Here is a 22,408-nt window from a genome sequence, read left to right as displayed (position 1 = left end):
TGTTGTTGTATTGTAGAAAACCGGAACGTTTCACAGAATGCGTGAAAAAGTTCACTAAACTGTTTAATTATGAGCTCCAGAATATGAAGCTGGTCTCATTTAATAGAACCTGACCCAAAACGTTGCACTGCTGTAGGAACCTCAGTCTCTACAGCCAGGCTTCATGTTTGGTTCCTGAAACATCAGAACCAAAGCTGGGGTTCTGAAGCAGGAGGTCTTACTCTGACTCTTATTATTCCGTTTAAACGATAGAAACTCTTAACACTGCAAAAACACAAAATCTTACCAAGTATTTTTGGCCTAGTTTTTAGAGCAAATATCTTAATACACTTGAAATAAGACAAAACTAACTTACAAGTAAGTTTTCACTAAGATGTAGTGGGTTGTTTTTAGTAAATATTTCATTAATATTGTTAGAAAATGATTTAAAAAGAAAATATCTTTTCACTTATTTCATAGCTGGCGTTACCTAGCAACACCAGCCAAGACCAGCCTGTCGCCTAGCAACCAGCTCGAGTTCCATTGGCAGATTATTTCACTTTCAACATGGGAAAAATGTTTTGCTGAAACATTTTATTTCAGGAATACGAAGATATTTGCATTAGAAACAAGGCCAAGATTTTGTTTTTGAAGTAACTTTAGTGTCATAGAGAAAGAAAAAGCTGTAAAGTTCACAAACGTTGCATTTTTCACAGCAAAAAAAGTAAAATCTTACCAATGTGTTTTTGGTTTAGTTTTTAGTTCAGATGTCTTAGATTTGTCTTATTTTACGTCAAGTAACTTTTCAGCAAGATAGTTGCTTGTTTTAAGTCAACAATTCCTTCATATTTATTAAAACGTGTTGGTTCCACTGGCAGATTATTGGACACAATTTTCCCATATAAGTGAAATAATTTACATGAAACAAGCTTCTATTCCTTGCTGAAAAATTTCTTGTTAGTTGGTTTTGTCTGATTTCAAGAGTACTAAGATATTTTCAATAAAAACTAGACCAAAAATCCTCTGTAAGATTTTGTTTTTGCAGTGAAAATTCTCACTTCAGTGTCATAAATGAGAAGAAATCCTGTTTAATCCACAATTGTGACATTTTTCTGTTTGTTGCCAAAATCCAGATTCCTGCAGCTCTGATTCCAGCTGGAAGCCCAAAGATTTGTATCTTAGATGTGGAGGATCTTATAAAAGCTTAGACAGAAGGAGACTTTATAGAAATTGGAAATTTATTTACTGGTTTGGTAAATCTGGTCCAAACAAACCGGTGGATGTCCCATGAGCTCTGATTTCGTTCTTTGCACTAAAAAAACTGTTTCCGTTACCAAACCTGCTCTGGGAAAAGAAACGATCCGTTAATCGCTTGTTGATTCAGAGGAACGTGACAATAAGGTTCAACCAAAGCTGCTCTAGTCTCTGGTTTCCTCATCAGAAACAACCTGAGTTTGGTCAGTTTCTCACCTCCAGGTTCATCTCCGTCATTTAGAGTCTCACTGAAAACTAAACGTATTTCAGTAATTAAATTTAAAAAGTGGGAAACAAAAAGCTAAGAATACTGAAAAGGAAAAGCACTTACTTGTTTATGTTTTTTGTTTTTGTTTTACTGCAGTTTTCGTCCTTCCACTTAACTTTCCGCTTGGATACAGAACTCATCTTATTGGGCTATAAACTTTCGTGGCTTACTTTTCAAAACTGTCCCATGGTCATCCAAACATACCAGTTTGATATTTAAAAATTAGATTTTATTTATCTGGAGGATATAATGTTATGAATCAGCCTGTAAATAATGTCTATAAGTTTTCAGCTTAATTACTGACAGTCTTGGACCACTTTCAGCCTTATTTGTGTCAGTAAACATAAGTATGATTATTCAGAGCAAAACAAGTCAATAAGAAGTATTAAGTCTTGAAATATTAATCCAATAAGTAGAAGATGTGATTTCCACATTGAGTCAGAGGATTTTACTTCAATTTGAGTCTTTCTGTGTTTGTTGAAGTGAAATTTATTGACCTGAGATGATTCTGTGGGTTCTGCTTAAATCTTAAGAAAATTTTCCAAAGATGATTTAATCGTTGACTGTATTTGCTAAACCTTGATTTACTTTAATTTTATGTCTTTATTTAACCGTAGTGACGTCACGAAGCCTTCATTCACACGGTCACAACCTCCATCAACTCTTTGTGCTGCAAAAACACAAAATCTTAAGAGTTTTTTGGTTTAGTTTCTGGTGCAAATATCTTAGTTTTCTTGAAATAAATCAAAACTAACTTTTAAAAACTTTCCAGCAAGAAATAAGAGCTTGTTTTAAGTTAATAATTCATTATGAGGAACTTCTCGTTCCACTGGGGTTTTGCTTGTTATAAGTGACAATCTGCCAATGGAACTACAACTGGTTGCTAGGTAGCGGGCTGGCGTTGCTAGGCAACGGCGCCATGACGTGCCGTTAAATTTAACACTTTTTATTTAGTTAAAACAAGCTTCTGCTGGAAAGTTACCTGTAAGTTAGTTTCCTTATTTCAAATGTACCAAAGTATTAGAACTGTAAATTAAACCAAAAATACTTGGCAGTATTTAGTTTTTTGTGACTTTTCACTGTTTAATGGCTTCCAGCTGAAATATTTGATATCGTGTCGTATTTCCAAGCTGCGATATGAAACGTGGAGTGAAGTCCCAGCTCTGTTATTTCTCTACTTTATCACAGTTTCTGATTAAAAAGCTGAATATCTCCTACTTTCCACTATCGCTGCGCGGCTGAAGGTTTTCTTCTCTCCAGTCGTTTCCTCCTGACGAGTCGGTGTTGTAGTTCCAGAACCGGGCAGCCCAAATCAAAGTGCCATGTTTGTTTTGGTGGCTTCTGAGAACCAGTCTGTGCTTTCCTGTTTGTCTTCTTCTCTCATGATATTTTAACCGTTTCACCGCTGTCGCTACGGTAATGTTGTGTTTAATTTGCCATTTTGTCAAACTGTCAATAAAATCTGAATCAATGTAAAGGGGCAGTTCTTCACTCTGTTTGTCTCCAATAAGAAGTATTTACATCATAAAGCAATTTAATTTGTGTAGCTGTTAAATAGATGCTCTTAATTTTATGGATTTATTTATTAATTTAGGGATGAAATGATTGTGATGAATTGAATATTTAAATAAACTAATTTAATCTTGAGAACACAGACTGAAAGGCAATGTGCTAAAAAAAAGAGCAGTTTAACTACAAAAATTTACATATTTTGCAGTTAAATTGTAAATGGTGTTTTTTTTTTAGTTTCAATTGTTTGAAATTCTGTAAAAAAAAAAAAAAGTTTCTTTTGAACATGCTTTTCTACAAATAATCAAGAAAAGAAGGCTGTGCTACAAAAAAATGTTGCAGATTATTTTGTTTTTGCCATTTATCAAATAGAAAAAGATTAGGTAATTATAATAAAATGAGAAGTTTGGTTGGATTTAACAAAGTATTAGAAAATTTAAAACTAAAACAAGAAAAAGTCCATATAAAATCATACGAGAATAAAGTCAGCATTGCCACTTTGTCCTAGTTTTACGAGTTGATTCTCAATTTTTGGCTAAAAAAATATTTTCTACATTATGGACATGATTTATAAACTACATAAGTTTATTTTCTAAGTATTTAGCTTTAACTGAAATTTTTAATATCGTTTCCAATAAACAACATAAGAGGTTTTAATTTGTTTTGTGGTAAAATACCCTGAAAGATTTTCATGTTTGCCTCTTTTTTAGTCAAAACCAGACCAAAACGCGTTTAGGTTCGACCAAGATGACTTTAATATATTTAGTGACATGACAGAAAGTTAGAAACAAGGAATCCTTTCAAACGAAACATATTTAGAATAAATGCACTTAAAGTTTCACATTGAAAGTGTATAGCTGATGAAAGGAACAGAAGGCAATGAAAGGTTCTGGATATCGGAGCGAGTCCGTAATAAAACTCGCTCAGATACGTTCAGATATTCGATATAAAAGCACTTCTGAGGGCTAAAAACATTCATCCCTCTGGTTGCATTGATAAGTTTGTTTGCTCTGTACATATCAAGGCATCTTTCTTACTTTTCTTTTTTACATGAAAACATTCACACAGAAAAGATATTTCAGTTGCTGATCTGGTAAACTTTAGTCACAGCTATGTATAAAGTAAGAGGCTTAAAGTTAGCAGAAAGTAACATTATGCTTTCACAACAAAAATGTGCTTGTCCTTCAATAGTGGTTAAACCAACAAAAACAAAAAACATTCAGGAAACCTGGAATATCAGTCGCCTTTCAGCACCTTCGGCTTTATTCCATGATGTTCGTCCAGAGAAAGAAACGTTTGAATATTTCTGGAAGAGATTCACAGAAAATATGGCTGGGAAAATAAATAAAACACACGAAGTGACCTAAACTTGCAATGGAGCAGGCATTAGTCCTGGTTTTCACCACGAAAATAACGAAATTTATTTCTGTCTGAGATAAACTTGCAGGAATTTAACCAAGTTTCATTTTATTAAAGTTTAAAAACTTTTGAGGAGGAGTTTTAAAGAGGAGATTTAAATATTTGGTGCCTCAAACCTAAAGTTTAGTTAACTTTGTCCTTGCTAGCAATTTAGCATTAGCCAAATAAATAGAGAATAAATGTTTATCAAGCAAAAGATGAATTTACCATGTAGAAGTTAATATTTTAGTGAAAACATGAGAAATATTTTGTCATTTAATAAATTAACTGAATGTACTAATGTTAGCTGCTGTTAGTCAGCGGATGCTAATTAGCATTTTTGTAACAATGTCTTCAGTTTCATTTCACTAATCCAGATTATAAAACTGTTGTTAAATATCAACGTTGAGCCGTTTTATGACTTCACGATGAAAGTTGTCAACTTTCAGACAGCTAGCTAGCTAGCATGTTAAACATGCTAACACCTGTAGGGCTACGCTCACCTTGTTCACTCATTCAGAATAAAACATAGTTGGTAAAATTTGGGACATTTTGATGAATTTATCATAAAAATGTCTGACTAACCATCAAAACGACGATGTTTTGGTTGAAGTGAGACTTTTAGTCATTTTGCACTGTTGGGAGTTTTTAGCTTTTCTTCAACTTTTTTAGAAATGGTGGGAAAAAAAATGGGGGATAATATAAAAGCTACAATTACATAAGATTAAATTGGATTATATTCCAGCTTTTTACAACTGCTCATCTGCATAAACACAGAGAATTTAACGTTTACACAACAGACATAAATTTGATTGCTTATAGAGGTAGTAAGGGGCTAAAATGGCAAAGACATGAATTGACTTGGTAAATGTCATTATATAATCTTCACTATGCTAAATATAAACAATATTAACCATAAACTGACCATGAACCTTTGCAATTTATGGTAATGAGCTGCTACATTTAATGTTTTCTTATATTTGATGCAACATGTTGGTAGCAAAATTTAAAAATGGCCTAAAGCCGCCAGTCTGTTTTACAGTGAATGAGAGAAACATTCAAACTCAGCCCAAAATCTGCCAGCAAGTCGACCAACTTCTAAATTTTCATTAATGTTAGTAAAGCATTTTAACTAAAATACTAAACCACATGAGGAAACTTTGTTGTGTTGTATAAATATTGAGTTAATACTTTGTGTTCGGGACTCTGGAGTGAAGTCGGCGTAACATTAGATGAGCCTGAAGTTTCTGCTCATCAACACTGAAAACAGACATCACGACATTTTCATGGACAAAAGAAAGCAAAACAAACACTTCGACATGTCCAGAAAATCCCTCGTCACTTTAAAAACCCTTTTCGCTCCTCGATACGGACGATCCTGATTGGTCAGCACTGGTTAGAGGAATGTGTTTTAACCAATCAGGGAAGAGAATGTGGAGCGTTCAAGTCACAACACTAATGTAATTGTAACAAGCTAGGCTATCTGTTGACGTAGCAGGCAGCTAGCAGAGTCGAGAGCGAGCTTCGATTTCATCTTTTCTTTCAGTCAATGCTTTAAATTTGAGCTAATGTTAGCATTTTCCCCAAAACAAAATAAATCTGATAAGAATAAAAAACTTGCGTAGTTATTCCTCTGAAATTTGGTTTGGACCAGCAACGAACAATGACAGCTTTTGCACCAGATGGCAATCACATCTGCAAAGTGAATTCAGCTTATTAAAGTTATTATTCCTTAAAAAAACAAAACTGTAGTTTGTTACTTTTCACCCAAAATGAATGAAACATTTAGAGTAAACCATCTCTTAATATTCATTTAGCTTATAGCGTCGTAGCAAAACTACAACAGCGTTTTAGCGCCTTTGTAGATAGAAAAAAAAGGAGTAAATTTAGTAAATTTCCCCCCAAAAATTCTGAAATTTTCTAAGAAAAAAACAAAAAACAAAAAACTGGGTAATTTCTAAGTGTGAAAAGTCGAAAATTTGCTATGAAAAAAAAACAAAAAATTTGAAGAAAAAACATGGAAATTTGTGAGTTTTGAAAGTTAAAATTTTGACTTCTGAAACGTTTTTTTCTTCAAAATTTCTGGGGCGGGGAGGTTTCAAGCAAATTTTTGACTTTTTAAACTCTTTTAATTTCTTCACAATTAACCTAAAATACTATATATATATTATTTTTTTTCTCTATTTACATTGGCTCTAATATGCTGTTGTAGCAAAACCTTTAGCTTGTTAAACTCTTTTCCTTACAAGTGTCGCCCTCTGTTGGCCAGGAAACAAAACACAGCTTTAAAACTTTGCTTCCCTTATCAGACGGGGAGGCTGATGATGTTTTCCATCTTTTCTTTGCGTTTTAGGTTTAAATATGATTCTTTTCCAAGAAGTCGACGCTTTAATTCTTTACTGTTAGTAAGTGTGCAGATTTTGCAGTTGTGATGTTTGTCTGGTGACATAAATACCCCTGGAGGAATCCCACTGAGACAAAACGACTCCACACACCAAGTAAAAGACAAAAAAAAATAAAATAAAATAAATAAAAACGTATTCAAGTCTCTTTTCCATCCCTCTGCTTATCCAGAGAACAAATCCAGAAATTAACACCAACAACCCTCAGCTCCTGATGTGCTTTTACTGCGTTAGTGTTCCTGTTCTGTAAGAACAAATACCGATTCATTTCCTCGGTCACTTGCTGGTGTTCGCTGCCCAGTTTGATTTTCTCAGATGCACTACAAAAAACACAAAATCTTCCCAAGTATTTTTAGTTTAGTTTCTAGTGCAAAAACCGTAGTGAAATAAGACAAAACTAACGTACAGGTAACTTTTCAGTACATTATAAGAGCTTGTTTTATATAAATAATTCTGATTTAAAAAGTACTAATTCCATTGGCAGATTATATTATTTCACAGTCAACTGGAACTGAGCCGTTACCTAGCAACCCCAGCCAAGCCCAGCTGGTTACCTAGCAACCCAGTTCTAGTTCCACTGGCAGTTTGCTTTACATTTTCCCCATTTTATAAATGAAATAATCAGTGAAAGGTGTGTTTTTTCATCAAAATAAGTGAAACAAGCTCCTATATTTTGCTCAAACATTACTTGTAAGTTAGGACACTTTAAATAAAACAAACCTAAGATATTTGCACAAGATGACAAAAATGCAGAGTAAGATTTTGTGTTTTTTGTGCGATTTTCAGCTTGAAAGGGCTTGCTAGTATTTTTAGGTTTGAAGTGGTCTAAAGTTTCCATATAAATAAATCTCTGGATATTGTTTTTGCTTTACTACTACAGGGTTCGTCTGGGAACAACCAGCTGATATAATTTCTTGCAGATTGTTAATAAGCGAACCATAAACTTTTTCTCTTTTTTGGTTATTTTCTTAAGGCTAAGAAATTATTTTCAACCGAGTTCCTCTGTTTTCCAGTCCTGAAATCTGCTGATATTACATAAAGTTGTGGTATTTTGTAAAGCACTTGATTCATTTCCGGGTCAGACGGTTCGTTGTTCAGATCGAGCCCAAACAGAACCGCTGTTCAGTCGTAAATCTCCCAAGTTTGGAGTCCAAATTACAGTTTGCAGATCGAGAAAGTTCCTAAAAACAAACGACAAAATCCTTCATGATGAAATGATCGTTTCACAGCAACAGCTTTAAAACCGCCGACTGGTCCAGACATCAGGACCGGCAGCCTGCGGGTTCTGGTTCTGAGTCGAGTCCAGTAGAAGTGGTTTAGGTCCAGCAGCACAGTAAACTCATGTCCGATGCCGTCTGACACGTTTAGTGTTTGTGATCCGAAAACGATCCAGATGCTGCATTTTTCCAAGATCCGAACAAAAGCCAGATCAGATCCATCCGATTCCAGAAGAATCACAAAATCCAGTAAATCCAGTCGTTGCCACGGTAACTCCTGAATCCCAAACAGGAAGTGGCAGCAGAGGTGTTTTTTTTGTTTGTTTGCGTTTTCCGCCAGGGTCACAGGTCACATGATGCCGTTGGTGACGTACTGGAAGGAGTCGTAGAGTTTTGTGGTGATGGAGCGCATGGACCCGTCCACCAGCTGCTCCACCAGCAGCTGGAGCTGCTCCTCCGTCAGGGACATGTGGAAACGCTCCTTCAGGCCCCGGATGGTGCTGGAGCCGTGGAAGCAGGGCAGGTGGGAGCCTGGACCGAAAAACAAAAACCCCCGAGACATTAAGGAGATCTATTATTCAAAATTCACATTTTGAACATTTTCTGTATTTCCATTTGCTTCTAAAAGCAGCCAAAGTGCTTAAAATAAACCACCAGCTGTTTCTGGTGTCTGGAAAACGAGTTGTGTCGAATCAAAATCTCCGTAATGTTGAGTCATTCTGAGTCGTTGCCTAGCAACCCAAGCGGAATTCCAGCACGTTTCGTTTTACCGCTGTACAATGGCTGCTGGAAAAGACGAGCGTTTTGTTGCTGACTCATCATTAAGAAACCACTTGCTGCATTCTTGTTGATTTAGCAGGAGGCTCTACTTCTGCTTTTCAAAGACAAACGGTTGTATCTTTTTGCAGCTATTTTTAAATTATTATTTCATTATTTTATGTTTGAAAATGAACATTTCATATGTTGAGATATACAAAAGATTTTGTTCTTAGTTGGAAGAACAAAATCATTTCAGAGCCACAGAAGGACCCCGGGCCACACTTTGGACACCCCTACTTTAAATAATCTGATTAAGATACATTTATTCACGTTTTATTTAAAATTCATTACATAAAATTTACTTCTTATTCTGATTGCATCACTGCTGTACCTTGGTACTACTAGCTTATTTATTTAACTCCTTGAAATCTCTAAACTGATTCTTGGACGATAAAGTAATTAAATCAGTTAAATCAAAGTATTTTATGGTGTTTTTTTTTTTTGTTTTTTTTACAGCTGAAGTCATAAAATGGGGTTTTAATGAGGCTTAAACAAGCCGCTGTGCAGTAAAAGAGGTTATAAAAGCAGCTGCTTCATAACTGTGGTTAATATTGCACAGATAAAAGGTGCTGCACGTTTTATTTTTACCTTGCTGCATGATTTCGACGATCTGCAGCACCTTCTCCATGTGCTTCCTGGCTGCAATCAGACCCTGCAGCATCAGCATCTTGTAGTAAATAAACATGTCTCCATCGAGGCCGCCCATCACCTGGAAACATCAGAGCAATCCGTCAAAATAAAAGCCTTTCCAGTTCAAACTGGTTCCCAGCTCCACTCACGTCTACGAACTCTGACGTGAGTTTGAAGGCGGACGTCTCGAAGCCGAGGTTCCTGGGAGAGCTGGAGAGGATGAAGCCGAAGTCGATGTGGATGATGTGTCCTTCAGAGTCCAGCAGGATGTTCCCGTTGTGTCTGCCAGATCACAGAATCCAGAGTGGTTCGATCAGAACCAAAACACGTCAACCGGTTTCTTTATTATTTATTGCATATTGGCTGTTATACTCCTAATTTTACAGTTAAGGAGTTATTTAGTCTGCAGCATCAGATTATCATCGGCTGCAGGGATTTATTTCACAGAGTGAGCTATTTGTGTTAAATCTTAAAGTTTGAAGATTTTTTCTCATTAAAACAATTTTCGTCTCGTAATTAAAGACGTTCTTCTGGTAAAAGCATTTTACCTTTATTCTGATTATATTCTCATAATGAAACAACAATTCTTGCAGCGTGACACTAATATTCTGTCATGCAACTAATAAAGGCCTATATTTCGTTTGTAACGTGTCATTTCAGAAAATAAAGTGACAAAAAACCCCAAAGCTGAATTTCTTTCCCTGCTCACCTGTCCTTGACCTGCAGCAGGTAGCAGATGAGGCTGTACCCGGCGCAGCTCTGGACGAAGTTCCTCTGAGCCGTGAGGAACGCCTCGGTGGTGAAGCTGCCATGTTCCTGCAGGAAGTAGTCCAGCAGCGACAGCTGACTCTGCTTCCTCACCTGATTAAGACAAACAAAAATCAGTTTATTGTTACATTATCGTCCACAGAAACACTGAAACAGTTTGATGTGGTGAAATGTGAAGCCTGGGCTCTGTGCGGGTCAAAGGTCGGCCTACCTGGTGCAGGGAGACGGCGTTGAGGACGGGCTCGATCATCCCGCTGTCTGATGACATCACCAGGATCTTGTAGGGTTTGATCCACAGAGGAACTCGCTCCTGCTGCCAGATGGACTGAAAGTCACACAAAAACGTGAAGACCAGGCAGATGCTGCAGGCCTGCAACTGATCATTGCTTTAGTTATCAATTAATCGAATAAAAACCCACTCCTTTAAAAAAAAACATTTTAAAATGTACAAACTTTTTCTGCAGCTGAAACATATTACCAATATCCTGAGAGGCCTGAAGAGAGGTTAAACAGTATTTAATTTTAAGAATTTATTGACATTTTAACAGTTTTATCAATACAAACGGCCTTCTAAGAATATTCGTGATCTTGATTTGAGTTTGACATCCTAAAAAATGTGAGAATAATTATCCTTCAACTTCACAGCAATGAAATACTTTGAGTCGGTTACAATAAGAATCAATATGAGTTACAGCAACACTTAATTTCCCACTGGGACCAAAAAAGTATTTTTAACATTTGAATAAAATCCCAATAAAACACATTAAAGTTGACAAACTGAAAACACTGAAGGTATTTTTATTCTCCCTCCTTCGGCTTTTTGATGGATCTGCTGAGCGGTTTCTGTCCAGGTGTAAAGGTATGAGGCCCAGGTGAGTTTAACTGGTTTACCTGCAGCTGCTTGAGGAACTGGTAGGCCAGCAGCTCCTGCCTCAGGTCGTCTCCACATTTCACGATGACCGACAGCAGCCTCCAGTTGGGCAAGTGGCCGTAAGGAGAGCCTTCTCTGATCCGCCTGACGGCACCACAGAAGAAGAAACTCAGGTGAGGGACAGTTTGGGTTAGAGCAATGTTGACTTACTTAACCCATTTAACAAACACCAACTTAAACGTGCCTGCAGTAACTTCTAAATACAAACAACCTGACATTAAAGTATCGTTGTCATCTTTGTTCATCCTAATGAAAAAGGTGTTTTTTGTAAATGTGCTCAGCCAAACTCAGAGCGTTTTGGGTTAATTACAGGTTTTTACAGTAAAATGATGAGAAACACATGGAAATAACATAAGGAGTTGAATTGTGAGCATTAATAACATTTTACATTTTATTTGTAATTTAGAAGCAATTTAAAGAATAAAATTGAGTTGCTTTGTCTGAAACAAAAGTCCTCTTGTGCACAATTAAATACAAAAATAATTTTCAGATTAAATCATTTGTAATTAAATAAAAACAACAGCTGTAATTTGGCCGTGAACGAACTGTTCAAAAGAATCGAATCAGTCATCAATACTCTGACTTCTCTTCGTCCAATCATATCCTGGCGTTGTTTCTTTTCTTTCTGTCGGTATCTTTAGTTTTTCTTTTCAGTGACCCGGTTTTAATCCATTTATTTATTGTTGTTGTTAAACACAATCATTTGGTGAGCTAGCTGTAGCGTAGATCGTTGAGCTAATGATCGGTTGTTTACATGCAGTACCCAGCGGGCCACTAGGGGGCACCCGGGGGCCACAGTTTGAGAAGGAGGACCAACCTGACTTTCTCCTCCCAGGGTTCCTTGAGGGCGACGGCAGACGGGTCCTCTGGGTCTCTCCTGAACGTGGTTGGAGTCTGAGCGAGGTTCTCCGACAGACGGCGTCTAAAAACAAACATGGAGGCAGAAATCAGACGACGACGCTTCACTGCCTTCTAGAAACACCAAAAACTGTTTATTTTTACCTTAGCAGAATATAGATTAATCTCAGAAACTTAACATTTGTAATGGAAACGCAGCTACTAGCATTAGCATGAAAAAATGTGGTAATTTGTTGATTTTAGGTGAATTTCTGGGATCACAGAATGGATTTATTTATATAAAATTTGGCTTCATCCAGCTGAAAACCAAACAAGGCTCTATTTATGAGTCCCTCTGGAGTCAGGAGGGCCACCTAAAGAGCCACAGCGGGCCGGGTTTGGCCCGCGGGCCTCGAGTTTGACTCAGACCTGATGTCTCCAGCAGCGATGAAGACGGGCTCCTTGCTCTCCAGGCTCGTGATGCTGTCGACAGAAAACTGGCTGATGTTGTCGCTGCTGCTGGTCTGAGCCTCTCCCTGAAAAAATAAAACTTATTTATGGTTTCTCCTGAACAAACCGAGGGTTAATCTGATTAATCGATTATTGAAATAATCATCCACTAATCCATTAATCGTTAAATCTCAAAAAAGGCGATTTTCTCAACACAATTATTAAACTAAAACTGTACAAAAATATAAACAATCTGTTTAATTTTTGTCTGTAAATCTGTTCTTACTAGAACTCAGGTGGCAGTTTTAGCTCCAGTTATCCATAGTTAATCTGGAGGCCATTACCTCCACCTGCAGCTGTCCGATGTCGTCGGTCGCCCAGGCGTCGTCGTCGTTGTCGTAGTTCGGCACGGTGGAGAAACTTCCTGCTCGGTGCTCCGAGGTCATGCTGCTGCCATTTCCGGGCGTTCCGCAGTCCAGGTTCTCCGCAGAGCGCGCCGAACGGATCCGGGTCTCCGGGATCCGCGTGGGAACCGGAGACGTTTCGAAGCTGTTGCACTCCAGGACCTCCACGTAGATGATGTACGGCGCCTGAGGAACAAATACACAACAAAGGTTTTTAAATGCATTTTCACAAGTTTTCTAACAAACTTTAATGGATTTCAGCTGATTTTTATGTGGCAGATCAACACAAAGTAGTGGACAGCAGTGAGGTGGAAAGAAAATGATGCTGGTCTTCAAACATTTACAATAAAAAAGCTGAAAAGTGTGGCATGCACACCCAATATATTCATATCCATTCACGTCCGTTATTCTTCAGGTTTTAGGAAAAGCATCAAATTTAAACCATTTCCAGTGAATCTTTTCTGGTTGAGGCTTTAATCTAAACCTGTGGATATTTGGTTTGAGTTCTGCTGGATTTGAGTTTTTTAAAACTTCTAACAGGTTTTATTCTAATGTAGAAATGGTTCGGTTTAGATGATGCCAACTCCCACCTGCAGGTGGCAGTATTTCTTACTTCTGATACACTGATGCTTATTTGAATTCAAGTTAAAGTTTTGTTGTTGTTTTTCAATTATCAGGCAAATTTATTTTCATCATTTCAATTTGCACAAGTTTATGGTTAATAGAAATCCAGCTATTGAACATTTGATTGAAGTGATGCTAACTCCCACCTACAGGTGGCAGTGTTTCTTACTTCTACTACCTGGTGCTTTAGCCAAGTTGTGGTTCATCATTGATATGGAGAGTAAAAAAAGTCATAATTTACTGTCATATGTAAGCACAAAATATCTCAACTGATGTCACAAAATCTGTGATTTAAAAAATAAAAAAAATAGCAAATTCCTTAAAGGACAGATTAATGTTTAAAAAAATAATTTAATTTTAAATGAAGGGACAGATAATTGTTAATATTATAACAGGTTGATAATGGGTTTTATCAATTATGGCAGAACCGGCCCTTTAAGAACATTAATAATCTTAATCTGGCCCAAAATGAGAATGAGTTTGACGCCGCTGGTTTAAATGTTAAAGGAAACCTCAGACACCTTGTTGCCCTGTGTTTTACTTCGGGACGTCAGAGTAAAGGGGGCTTCTGAACCGACCTTGTCCTTGGAGTTGAGGACGACGGCCTGGGTGTGGGGGACCCTGCAGACGTGGTGCTGGTGCTCGGCGGTCGGTAACCAGACCCGGGCCGGCAGCTTGTGGTTGAGCAGCGACAGCTCCGAGATCAGCCGCTGCGTCTTCTGCTCCTTGGTGGGCAGCGTGGCCAGACGCTTCCCGATGCAGAACAGAGACTTGACGAACTCCCTCTGAGGACGGAGACGCTCCGGCTGCAACGGGTTCAGATTCACAAAGAGGAACCAAAACATCAAAGAACGACCCGATAATCCCTGCTACACCTCTGTAACGCCACATGAACACAACAGTTTCAGGGCTTTGAAATAGAAAACAGTTTTTAAAATGGAGTACATTTCCACCAAAACAACAAAAAAACAAAACAAAACAAAAAAAACCCAAAACAAAAAAAACCCCCAAAAACAAAAAAAAAAACAAAAAAAAAGGTTTTTTTCTCAAAAAATCTGCCAGAAAAAAAAAAGTCAAATTTTGAGACAAATCTCAGAAATATTCTGGAATTTCAGAAGTTGGCAAAATTTAAACTTTTGAAACAATTTCTGAGTTTTTCCAGCAAATTTTCAACTATTCAAACTCAAATGTTCCTGTTTTGTCTAGAAAGATTCTGAAATTAATTCAACATTTTTTTCGACTTTTCAAACTCAGAAATATCCAGAAAATTTATGAAATTACAGAAAACATTTCTGATGTTTTTCTTGAAAATTTTCAAAACTTTTTTATAGAAAACTAAATTTCTTTATAAAAGTTTCTAAAAAACTTATGATGCATTTATTTGCATTAATTTAATTGGTTCTGTATCAATTATTCAATATTCCATCAGATGTATTATCTATTGATATTGATTACGTGTTTATTGCAATATATATTGGTATTGATTTATTGTCCAGCCGTAATTCATGACGAGTTTTGTATATTCTACAATAATTAACACAAAGATGTATAAAAATTTACTGCAAATAAACTCACTAATCAGAAAGATGCAGCAGCTAAAATTATCATTTATTTCTGTTTTTTATCCTTAACATCTCAGTTGTTTCTACTATATTTTTACATTTATTGAGACACTCTTATTATTTTATTCAGTTATTTTACTTGCCTTTAAGAGTTGCTATTTTTAAAAATTCATTGTGCTTTCTTTTGTGCTCGATGACAATAAAATGCGTCCTGGTTAAAGTGTTTTTACATCATTTGATTGAGACCAAACAGGCAGAAAGCCAAACACTGAACTCAAATGTACTTTAGGTAAAATAACTGTCAGCAAACATTGTAATATAAAAATTATCTTGGCTCCTTTTTGTTGCAACATCTTCAGTGTCACCACACTGATCTAAAATGATAAGAAGAAAATGTGCAGCAACCAGAAACAGGAAATTAACATCTGACAAGTCATTTAATTATTGCTCAAATGTTAATTTTCATTTTTTTTAAAAAAGAGAAATCTCGCTGGTTAAGAGTAGTTTGCATTTGCATCATGAATATTTTAAATGGAGTCTGGCATCTGTTGCATCTGCGTCCTGTCGCCGTAAGCCGACACTCGTCTTATCAAAACCCCGCCACCTCCTCCGCTCCGTCTCCACGGCAACCACTCCTTTCACAACGGCTAGTTTATGTTGCTTGGCGGCGGCGTCATGTTCCTCTCCCCCTGAACTTCTCTCACATTGTGCTCCAGTCCACTTTCATCTCTTTGTGATGCAAAGAGACAAAAGAGGAAGTTTCAACAATCGAGCTTCCGCCTTTCGGGAACAGAGAAGAACTGCGTCCTGTAGTTCCCATCAGCATTAAACGACAAAGCGTTGAGAGAAAAGGCTTCACCAAATCGGAGCGAAGCTTTAAAGTCAAACTTTGCGTCTGATTATGAACCAGGCGTTCATTTGACGTCAGAGGGACGGGCCTTCCTGAAGCCCGGCTGTAAGCAAACGTCTGGCGCAGCTCGGATTGTGTTGCATCAACATCCAGTTGGACGCGGCCGTCTCCCAGCCAGGCTTCCGGCGCTCTGCGTTCTCTTTTGCAAGTTAAACAAGCTGAACCCGAACGTACCTGCTGACAGCCGCAGTCCGTCATGTCAGCAGCAAACATTCCTAACGTCTCAACGTCTGCAGCCAAACTCAGAGAAAATGTTTGACTTTCTCAGTTCAATGCCTCGGTTGGTTACTCTGTCTAATCTGCACCAGAATTTCTTTCTAGTTCTGCGAAGGAAGCGAGATCAAAATCAAACAGAGCAGCTTTTCCTTATCGGCAGTTCAAAAGTTCAGCTTCAGAGAATAAAGAAGCCTTATTTCCCAGATTCAGTTTTTCCAAACCAGAATCGACTAATAAATTTCAGATGAAGTGGAAAATCAGAACAAAAATGACAGCAGTTGTTTCTTTAAGTAGGTATTTTCTCCACCACGTCACAGAAAACGTCTGGCTCTGAGCTGTGACCGAGCTGCCAGCCTGGAATGTGACAACACATCTTTTATCTCTTGGTTTCTCTGCAAACTTTGACTGGAAACCAGTTTAACCTTCCTCATTTGACTTCACATTGTGTTTGGTTCCAGCTAAAACCGTCTGCGTCCGTTAAAAACCAGACAACCATCAGATTTTCCTGCTTGGGTTGGATTGTGTCGGGTTTATTTTGGATGAGTTTGCTTCAGAATCAGTGGAGCTTTTAGATCATCTGCAGATTCTGTGCAACATGAAAAACATCTGGAATCCAAACCGGCAGCATTGCCACCACAAAATGTCTGCAACACTTCCTCGATATTACACTAATGTAAAAAAAAACAAACAAAAAAAAAACACATTTATGCAATTGTGGAAATGTAGTTAATAATTAAACTGCACACAATAACTACATTTAATCATATTTTCAAAATTACTGACAGTTATTGATGATGCTGTGGAACAAACTGTGGAAAAAAAACCAATTTCTGATAAAGTCAGTTTTTTAAAGCATCATTAACTAAAATTTATTGGGGCAACAATAAATCAAAATTCTTATGATAATAAAATGTCATGATAAATGACGACCGCTAGCGAGGGCTGGACAATGTGGCTGATAAACGTATCGCAATATAAGCGATTCATATTAGTCGATATCAATAATTATTGATTTTAATTTTAATTATTTATCAGTTTTAGCTCCATGAGATTGTTTTTGGTTTTATTTTTAAGCAGTTATGAGGCACAGCAATGAAACCTTAAACTGCTGCAGTGCCAGTTACTCAGCAGGTCGTTGCTAGGTAACCAAGGAATGAGTGGGTTGCTAGGTAACCAGAGTGAGTGAGTTAGCAGACTCTACCAACTTAGCTTAGCTGACCTTGACAGTTTAAACAGCTAAAGTCTTTCCTCTGCCTACAACTCCCAGAATGCTCTGCAGTTCTGAAGTTCAGTGAAATTACTGAACATTATCTGTAGATATTGATTGTTTGTGGTGATTTACTGGTTGTTACAGACTCATCGCAGCAGAAACCCGTCCTGACGTGACGACCTCTCACCTCTTCATGGACCGCCTCCACCTTCGGGTTGCTGCCCGTCCGCCTGAGGCCGGCGCCGGGGAAGCCGCTCGCCATGGTGGCGTCGGACTTGGATCTCTGGTGGGTCCTCCTGGACGGAGAGACGAACACGTCCCCCTGGTCGGCGCTGTCCGGGGAGCCGCAGGCGTCCACGTTGCTGCTGTTGTGGCGGCGGTGGTGGTGGGGCGGCGAGGGCAGCGGGCTGTCGGAGACGGACCCTGAAACGGACGAAGGCTCGTCCGACCGCGGCTTGAGGTCGTCAGACAGGATGAGCTTTCTGAGCTTGGTGCCTCTGGAGTGGCGCTGCGTGGAGATGTGCATGTCGGAGGAGTAGGCGCCCAGCAGCCAGGCGGACAGCAGAGAGAAGGTGATGCTGGACCTGCAGCGGTGGACCTGAGGGACAAATCTCAGGGTTAGCTTCCTGCAGATGTACAGTAATAACTTATACTGAGCTCCATTTAAACCAGGATTTATTAACCCAAAACGTACGTAGTTATGGTATGAATGAATAAAGATGTAGAAAATTAATTTTAGGTTATTCTGAAACACAAATGCACGACGGCATATCAAGCCCATTGTAGATGGAAATATACATGTTTTTCCTGCCAAAGAACTAAAAAAAATTCTAAAAGAAAAAAAAATAAAATAAAATGCTCAGAAATTTGTGAGTTTCAAAAATCAAAAATCAGCAAGAAAAAATATATTTTGAGACTAGTCTCAGAAGCTTTCTAGAAAAAAATTAATGGAGATTTTCTGAGCCTGTAAAGTCAAAAATGTTCAACTTTTGGAAATTTTTTGATTCAAAAGTCAAAAAAAATTTTAATCCCAAATTATCAGTGTTTTTTTTTTCTTAGAAATTTTCTACTTTTGTAGCTCAGAAATTTCTTTTTTTTTTTCTAAAAAAAATTCCTTGATTTTCCCCTCAATTTTCAGACTTTTGCAGCTCCAAAATTTTCACCTTTTTTTAAAAAAAAATTCCTGAGATTAAGCCCAAAATTTCTGAGTTTTTCCTCTTAAATTTCAGACTTTTGCAGCTCAGAAAGTTCCGAATATTTTATTAAAAATTTTTTAGATTAATCTCAAAATTTTTAATTTTTTGGCAGAAATGTACTCCTCTTTCCCTGCTTCACTCCATCCACCATGTCTGTAGCAGAAATGAAACAAACTGCTGTGGTCGCCACCTTTTGTAATGTCGGCATAAATGTAATAACGTGGCAGAAAGAATAAAATCAAGGATTTTATTACATATTGCAGCTTTAATGATGTTTTACTACATTTTGATGCCACATTTTATTACATTATTCCATATTGTGATGTCGTGACATAAAGCGGCGTCACCAGGTGTGTGCGTGTGTGTGTCTGTTGCTGTGTGTGTGTGTCTGTTGCTGTGTGTGTGTGAGGACTCACCAGGTAAGGTTTGATGGCGTCGCCCACCTCGGTGTCCATGTGGACGTACATGTTGAGGAGCTGCGGCAGGTAGAAGTCCACCTCCCCGTCAGGGAAGCTGAAGAGCCGGTTCCCGATGTACGCCTGAACGCCCGGCTCCTTCGACTTGTACAGGTAAGAGATCGCCATGGAAACGTCGAACAGCTTCGACTCGAACAGCCGCAGCAGCCACGACTGCTTGGAAGACGACGGCGAAGGCGACTCGGACGGCGCCGCAGGAGGCGTCTGCTTCTGGGCGGCAGGTGTCTCTCTCTGTCCTTCGTCGTCGTTCTCCTCCTCTTCCTCTCTGATGGAGCTGGTGTCGGGGTTCATGTGCCACGGCGGGCCGCAGCAGTCGGTCGTGTCCGCATGCTTCTGGTCGTCTTGCTGCTGTTTGTTGTCGAGCAGCTTCACTTTAAGAAGAACTTCCTGACAAGCCTTGAGCGCCACCTCTGGGTCAATCACTGGAGGAAGAGGAGGAAGTAGATGAAGATTTGTTAGCAGCTCGTCTTCATCACATTCATAAAGTCGGTTAAATATAACCGCAATAAAATGGTTTATGCAGGCAGTCATAGAGAAATAATGTTCAAAATTCAAGGTCATACTTTCAACATTTCATTCCAACTTTTAAAAACGTCAAACTAAATATGTAAATCACAAGCTTAATATTTAGTTTAAAAAAATAAACATTTAGCTTTCAAATTAAATATTTAGTTAATATTCAGTTTAGATGATTTAGTTCACACTTTTGCTTCCCACCAAGAGCATGCAATATTTAAGTTGCTTGATAAATATCAACCTGGAAAGTTAAAGGTTTACCTCACAAGTCTGATTTTCTGAAAGCTAATTTGGGTATTAGCTAAATATTTAGCTTGAACCTCAATATTCAGCATCTTAGCTAAATATTGAGGTTCAAGCTAAATATTTAGCTAGAATCTAAATATTTAGCATCCAAAATGAATTATGAAGTCTGTCCTTCAAAAAACAAGTTGCTAGTTGAGGCCAAAGTACCAGACAGAATATTTTAATCATCCAGTTTTTGGTAGAAAAACAAACAATAAATCATGCAAATGTAAATTATTGACTTAGTTTTAGTTTTTCATGTGATTAATTGATTTATTGCTTATTTGGACAGCCTGATGTTTAACATGTCTTATTTTCATGACTTAAATTAATTTGGTTTTAGAGCTACAGCCGTCTCAAATCTAAATAAATCACTTCATGCTTTCTGTTTATAGCTAAATATTATCAGCTGGGAGCCGTAAATCTGGACCTTCGTCCTGGAGGAATTAGTTTACGATCCGTTTTCATATCAGACGGAAACTTTAATCTGTTTGGAAGTCGTTACCTTGATCGACGACCAGGTCCATCTCCATGGCATCCTCGGAGATGACGTCCAGCAGCGGGCTGGGGCCCCGCTGGTCGCCGCCGCTCGACACGCCGCTGCTGCCGATGCCTTCGCTGCTACTGCCCAGGCTGCCGGTGCTGCTGATGCTGCCGCTGGGGCTGGAGCTGCGCGGGCTGGCGCTGGGGGACGACAGCTGCTCGCTGAGGGGCGGCGGCGGTGGCAGCTGGAGCTGAGGGCGAGGATGATGGTGGTGGTGGTGGTGGTGGTGATGGTTGGGGCAGTCTGAGGAGCTTTCAGAGCAGGAGGAGGATGTAGAAGACGAGGAGGAGGAAGAGGCACTGGAGGGCGAGGAAGGACAGGAGAAGGTGGTAGGAGAGGAGGAGGAGGTTGGCGGCGGCTGGGCAGAGTGGGCGGGGCTAATGTGGAGCGGGCGGAGCGCCGGGGATAAGGAGACCTCGGTGTCGGCCATTTTGGGGAAAAAGGCCTAAAAAAAGAAGAGAAAATTTAAATTCTATGGCTGTATAATATATTACCGGGTAGTAAGTAGCAACATTCGCTCAGTTATTTAGTTTATTTATATGAAAGAAACGATCAGTAAGACACGAGAAAACATACAAATTCAAATAAAAAATTAATATTTAAAAATTACATCATCAGGCAAACCAAAATATAAAGTTGAGTGGAAATTTTGACAATAATTTATAATCAAAAACCAACAAAATCAAAGTAAATTTTTTTCAAATCAGTTTCTGTCAATAAAAAACTGATGAATCTTTGACAAAAACTGCCGTCTGTGTCTGGCAAATTATTGGTTAAATATGTTTGTTTTTTATTCAGTGGGTAAAAAAAAAATCCAGAAATTTTACTCAAATAAGAGTAGAAATACTTCATAATGACATTACTCAGGTAAAAGTAAAAAGTACAGCGTAGTAAAAATACTCCCAAATGTGATTTTTTTTAGTTACTATCCAACTCTGGAAATGATCCATATCTGTGATGCAGCATCAAACATGGCCGGAGGCGGGACAGGAAGTCCTCCATGCTGCGTTGGTGTGCCAACGGCGTGACGCAGGCGATGTGCTTCACCATCATCCTCATCCTCCTCCCTGTGTGTCTGCAGCCTGAGGAGGCGTCTTGTTTCTATTTAAATGTTTCATCAGTCACAGCGCGCCGCTCCCTCACATTTCTTTTTGTTTACAGATCACGATGCCTCGAAAGCCTCCGAAAGGCTGAAAAAATAACATTTATTTTGATTTGGTGGCATTTTAAGTCACATTTTCAGACGCAGCTTCACTATTTTTCAATATTTTTTGATGAAAGAACCCAGCAAATAAAACTGAATTTTTAAGTCTTCCTCAATTCTTTCTCTCCACACACCGAGTGAAACCTACAACTGTGATTTATTGACAAGTTCATCAGTGAACGCCTCTTATTTTTGATTTTTTTTTTTTTGATGACTAAGGATGTTTTCACTCCTGACAATCCAGTAGACTCGGTTCGATTGGAGGCTAAAATTGTCATATTTGTTATATTTTCAGCTGCTGCGGTTCACTTTCACACTGTGCTGTGTGAAAAGAACCAGACTGATTGATAAACCTGTTCCCCTCCTCGCCTGTGGGGGCGCTGCACCAGGAACCACTGAAGGAAACGACACTACAACCTCAATACGTAAACAAAAATGGAGTAGAGTCAGATTTTAGCAGTTGTAGGGTTTCTCTTTTGTCTTGAGAGGTTTGTGTTTGTTTACCCTCTCTCTCTTGTCTATTAACTTTTATATTGATTTTAGGTATGAAGCGATTAATCAGATTAATCAATTGTTGAAATGTCAACTAATTTAGTAAGTTATTAATTGCTAACTTGAGCATACAGGCTAAAAAAAAACTCTAATTGAGCCAAAACTGCACTAATATGAGCAATAAAAATGTATTTTCTTAAGAGGGGCCTGAATTGTTTATTTGCATCTTTTATTTCAAATTTTGTATAAAACAGGCTTATGTGGTTAAATGAAAAATCTACTGATTTTGCCATTTTTTAGTCCGATT

The 22,408-nt window shown here is 38.3% G+C and overlaps 1 protein-coding gene across 1 annotated transcript; it reads right to left on the bottom strand.

Annotated features, from left to right (window-relative positions):
• Window positions 1-7,762: 7,762 nt before the first annotated feature.
• On the bottom strand, window positions 7,763-20,989 carry LOC103147976 (phosphatidylinositol 4-kinase beta). The gene is made up of 13 exons (XM_016678886.1): window positions 20,367-20,989; window positions 19,001-19,482; window positions 17,576-17,986; window positions 14,069-14,296; window positions 12,807-13,052; window positions 12,442-12,548; window positions 11,993-12,097; window positions 11,136-11,259; window positions 10,456-10,569; window positions 10,186-10,337; window positions 9,626-9,758; window positions 9,435-9,555; window positions 7,763-8,558 (listed from the first exon to the last, which is right to left on the bottom strand). The coding sequence occupies exons 1-13, from the start codon at window positions 20,833-20,835 to the stop codon at window positions 8,377-8,379; spliced, it is 2,874 nt and encodes a 957-aa protein (XP_016534372.1). The 5' UTR covers window positions 20,836-20,989; the 3' UTR covers window positions 7,763-8,376.
• Between the last annotated feature and the right edge of the window lie 1,419 nt (window positions 20,990-22,408).

This window comes from Poecilia formosa, unplaced genomic scaffold (assembly GCF_000485575.1).
Source record: "Poecilia formosa unplaced genomic scaffold, Poecilia_formosa-5.1.2 Scaffold192, whole genome shotgun sequence".
NCBI classification, from domain to species: Eukaryota; Metazoa; Chordata; class Actinopteri; order Cyprinodontiformes; family Poeciliidae; genus Poecilia; species Poecilia formosa.
This window is presented reverse-complemented; position numbering and strand designations above follow the sequence as displayed.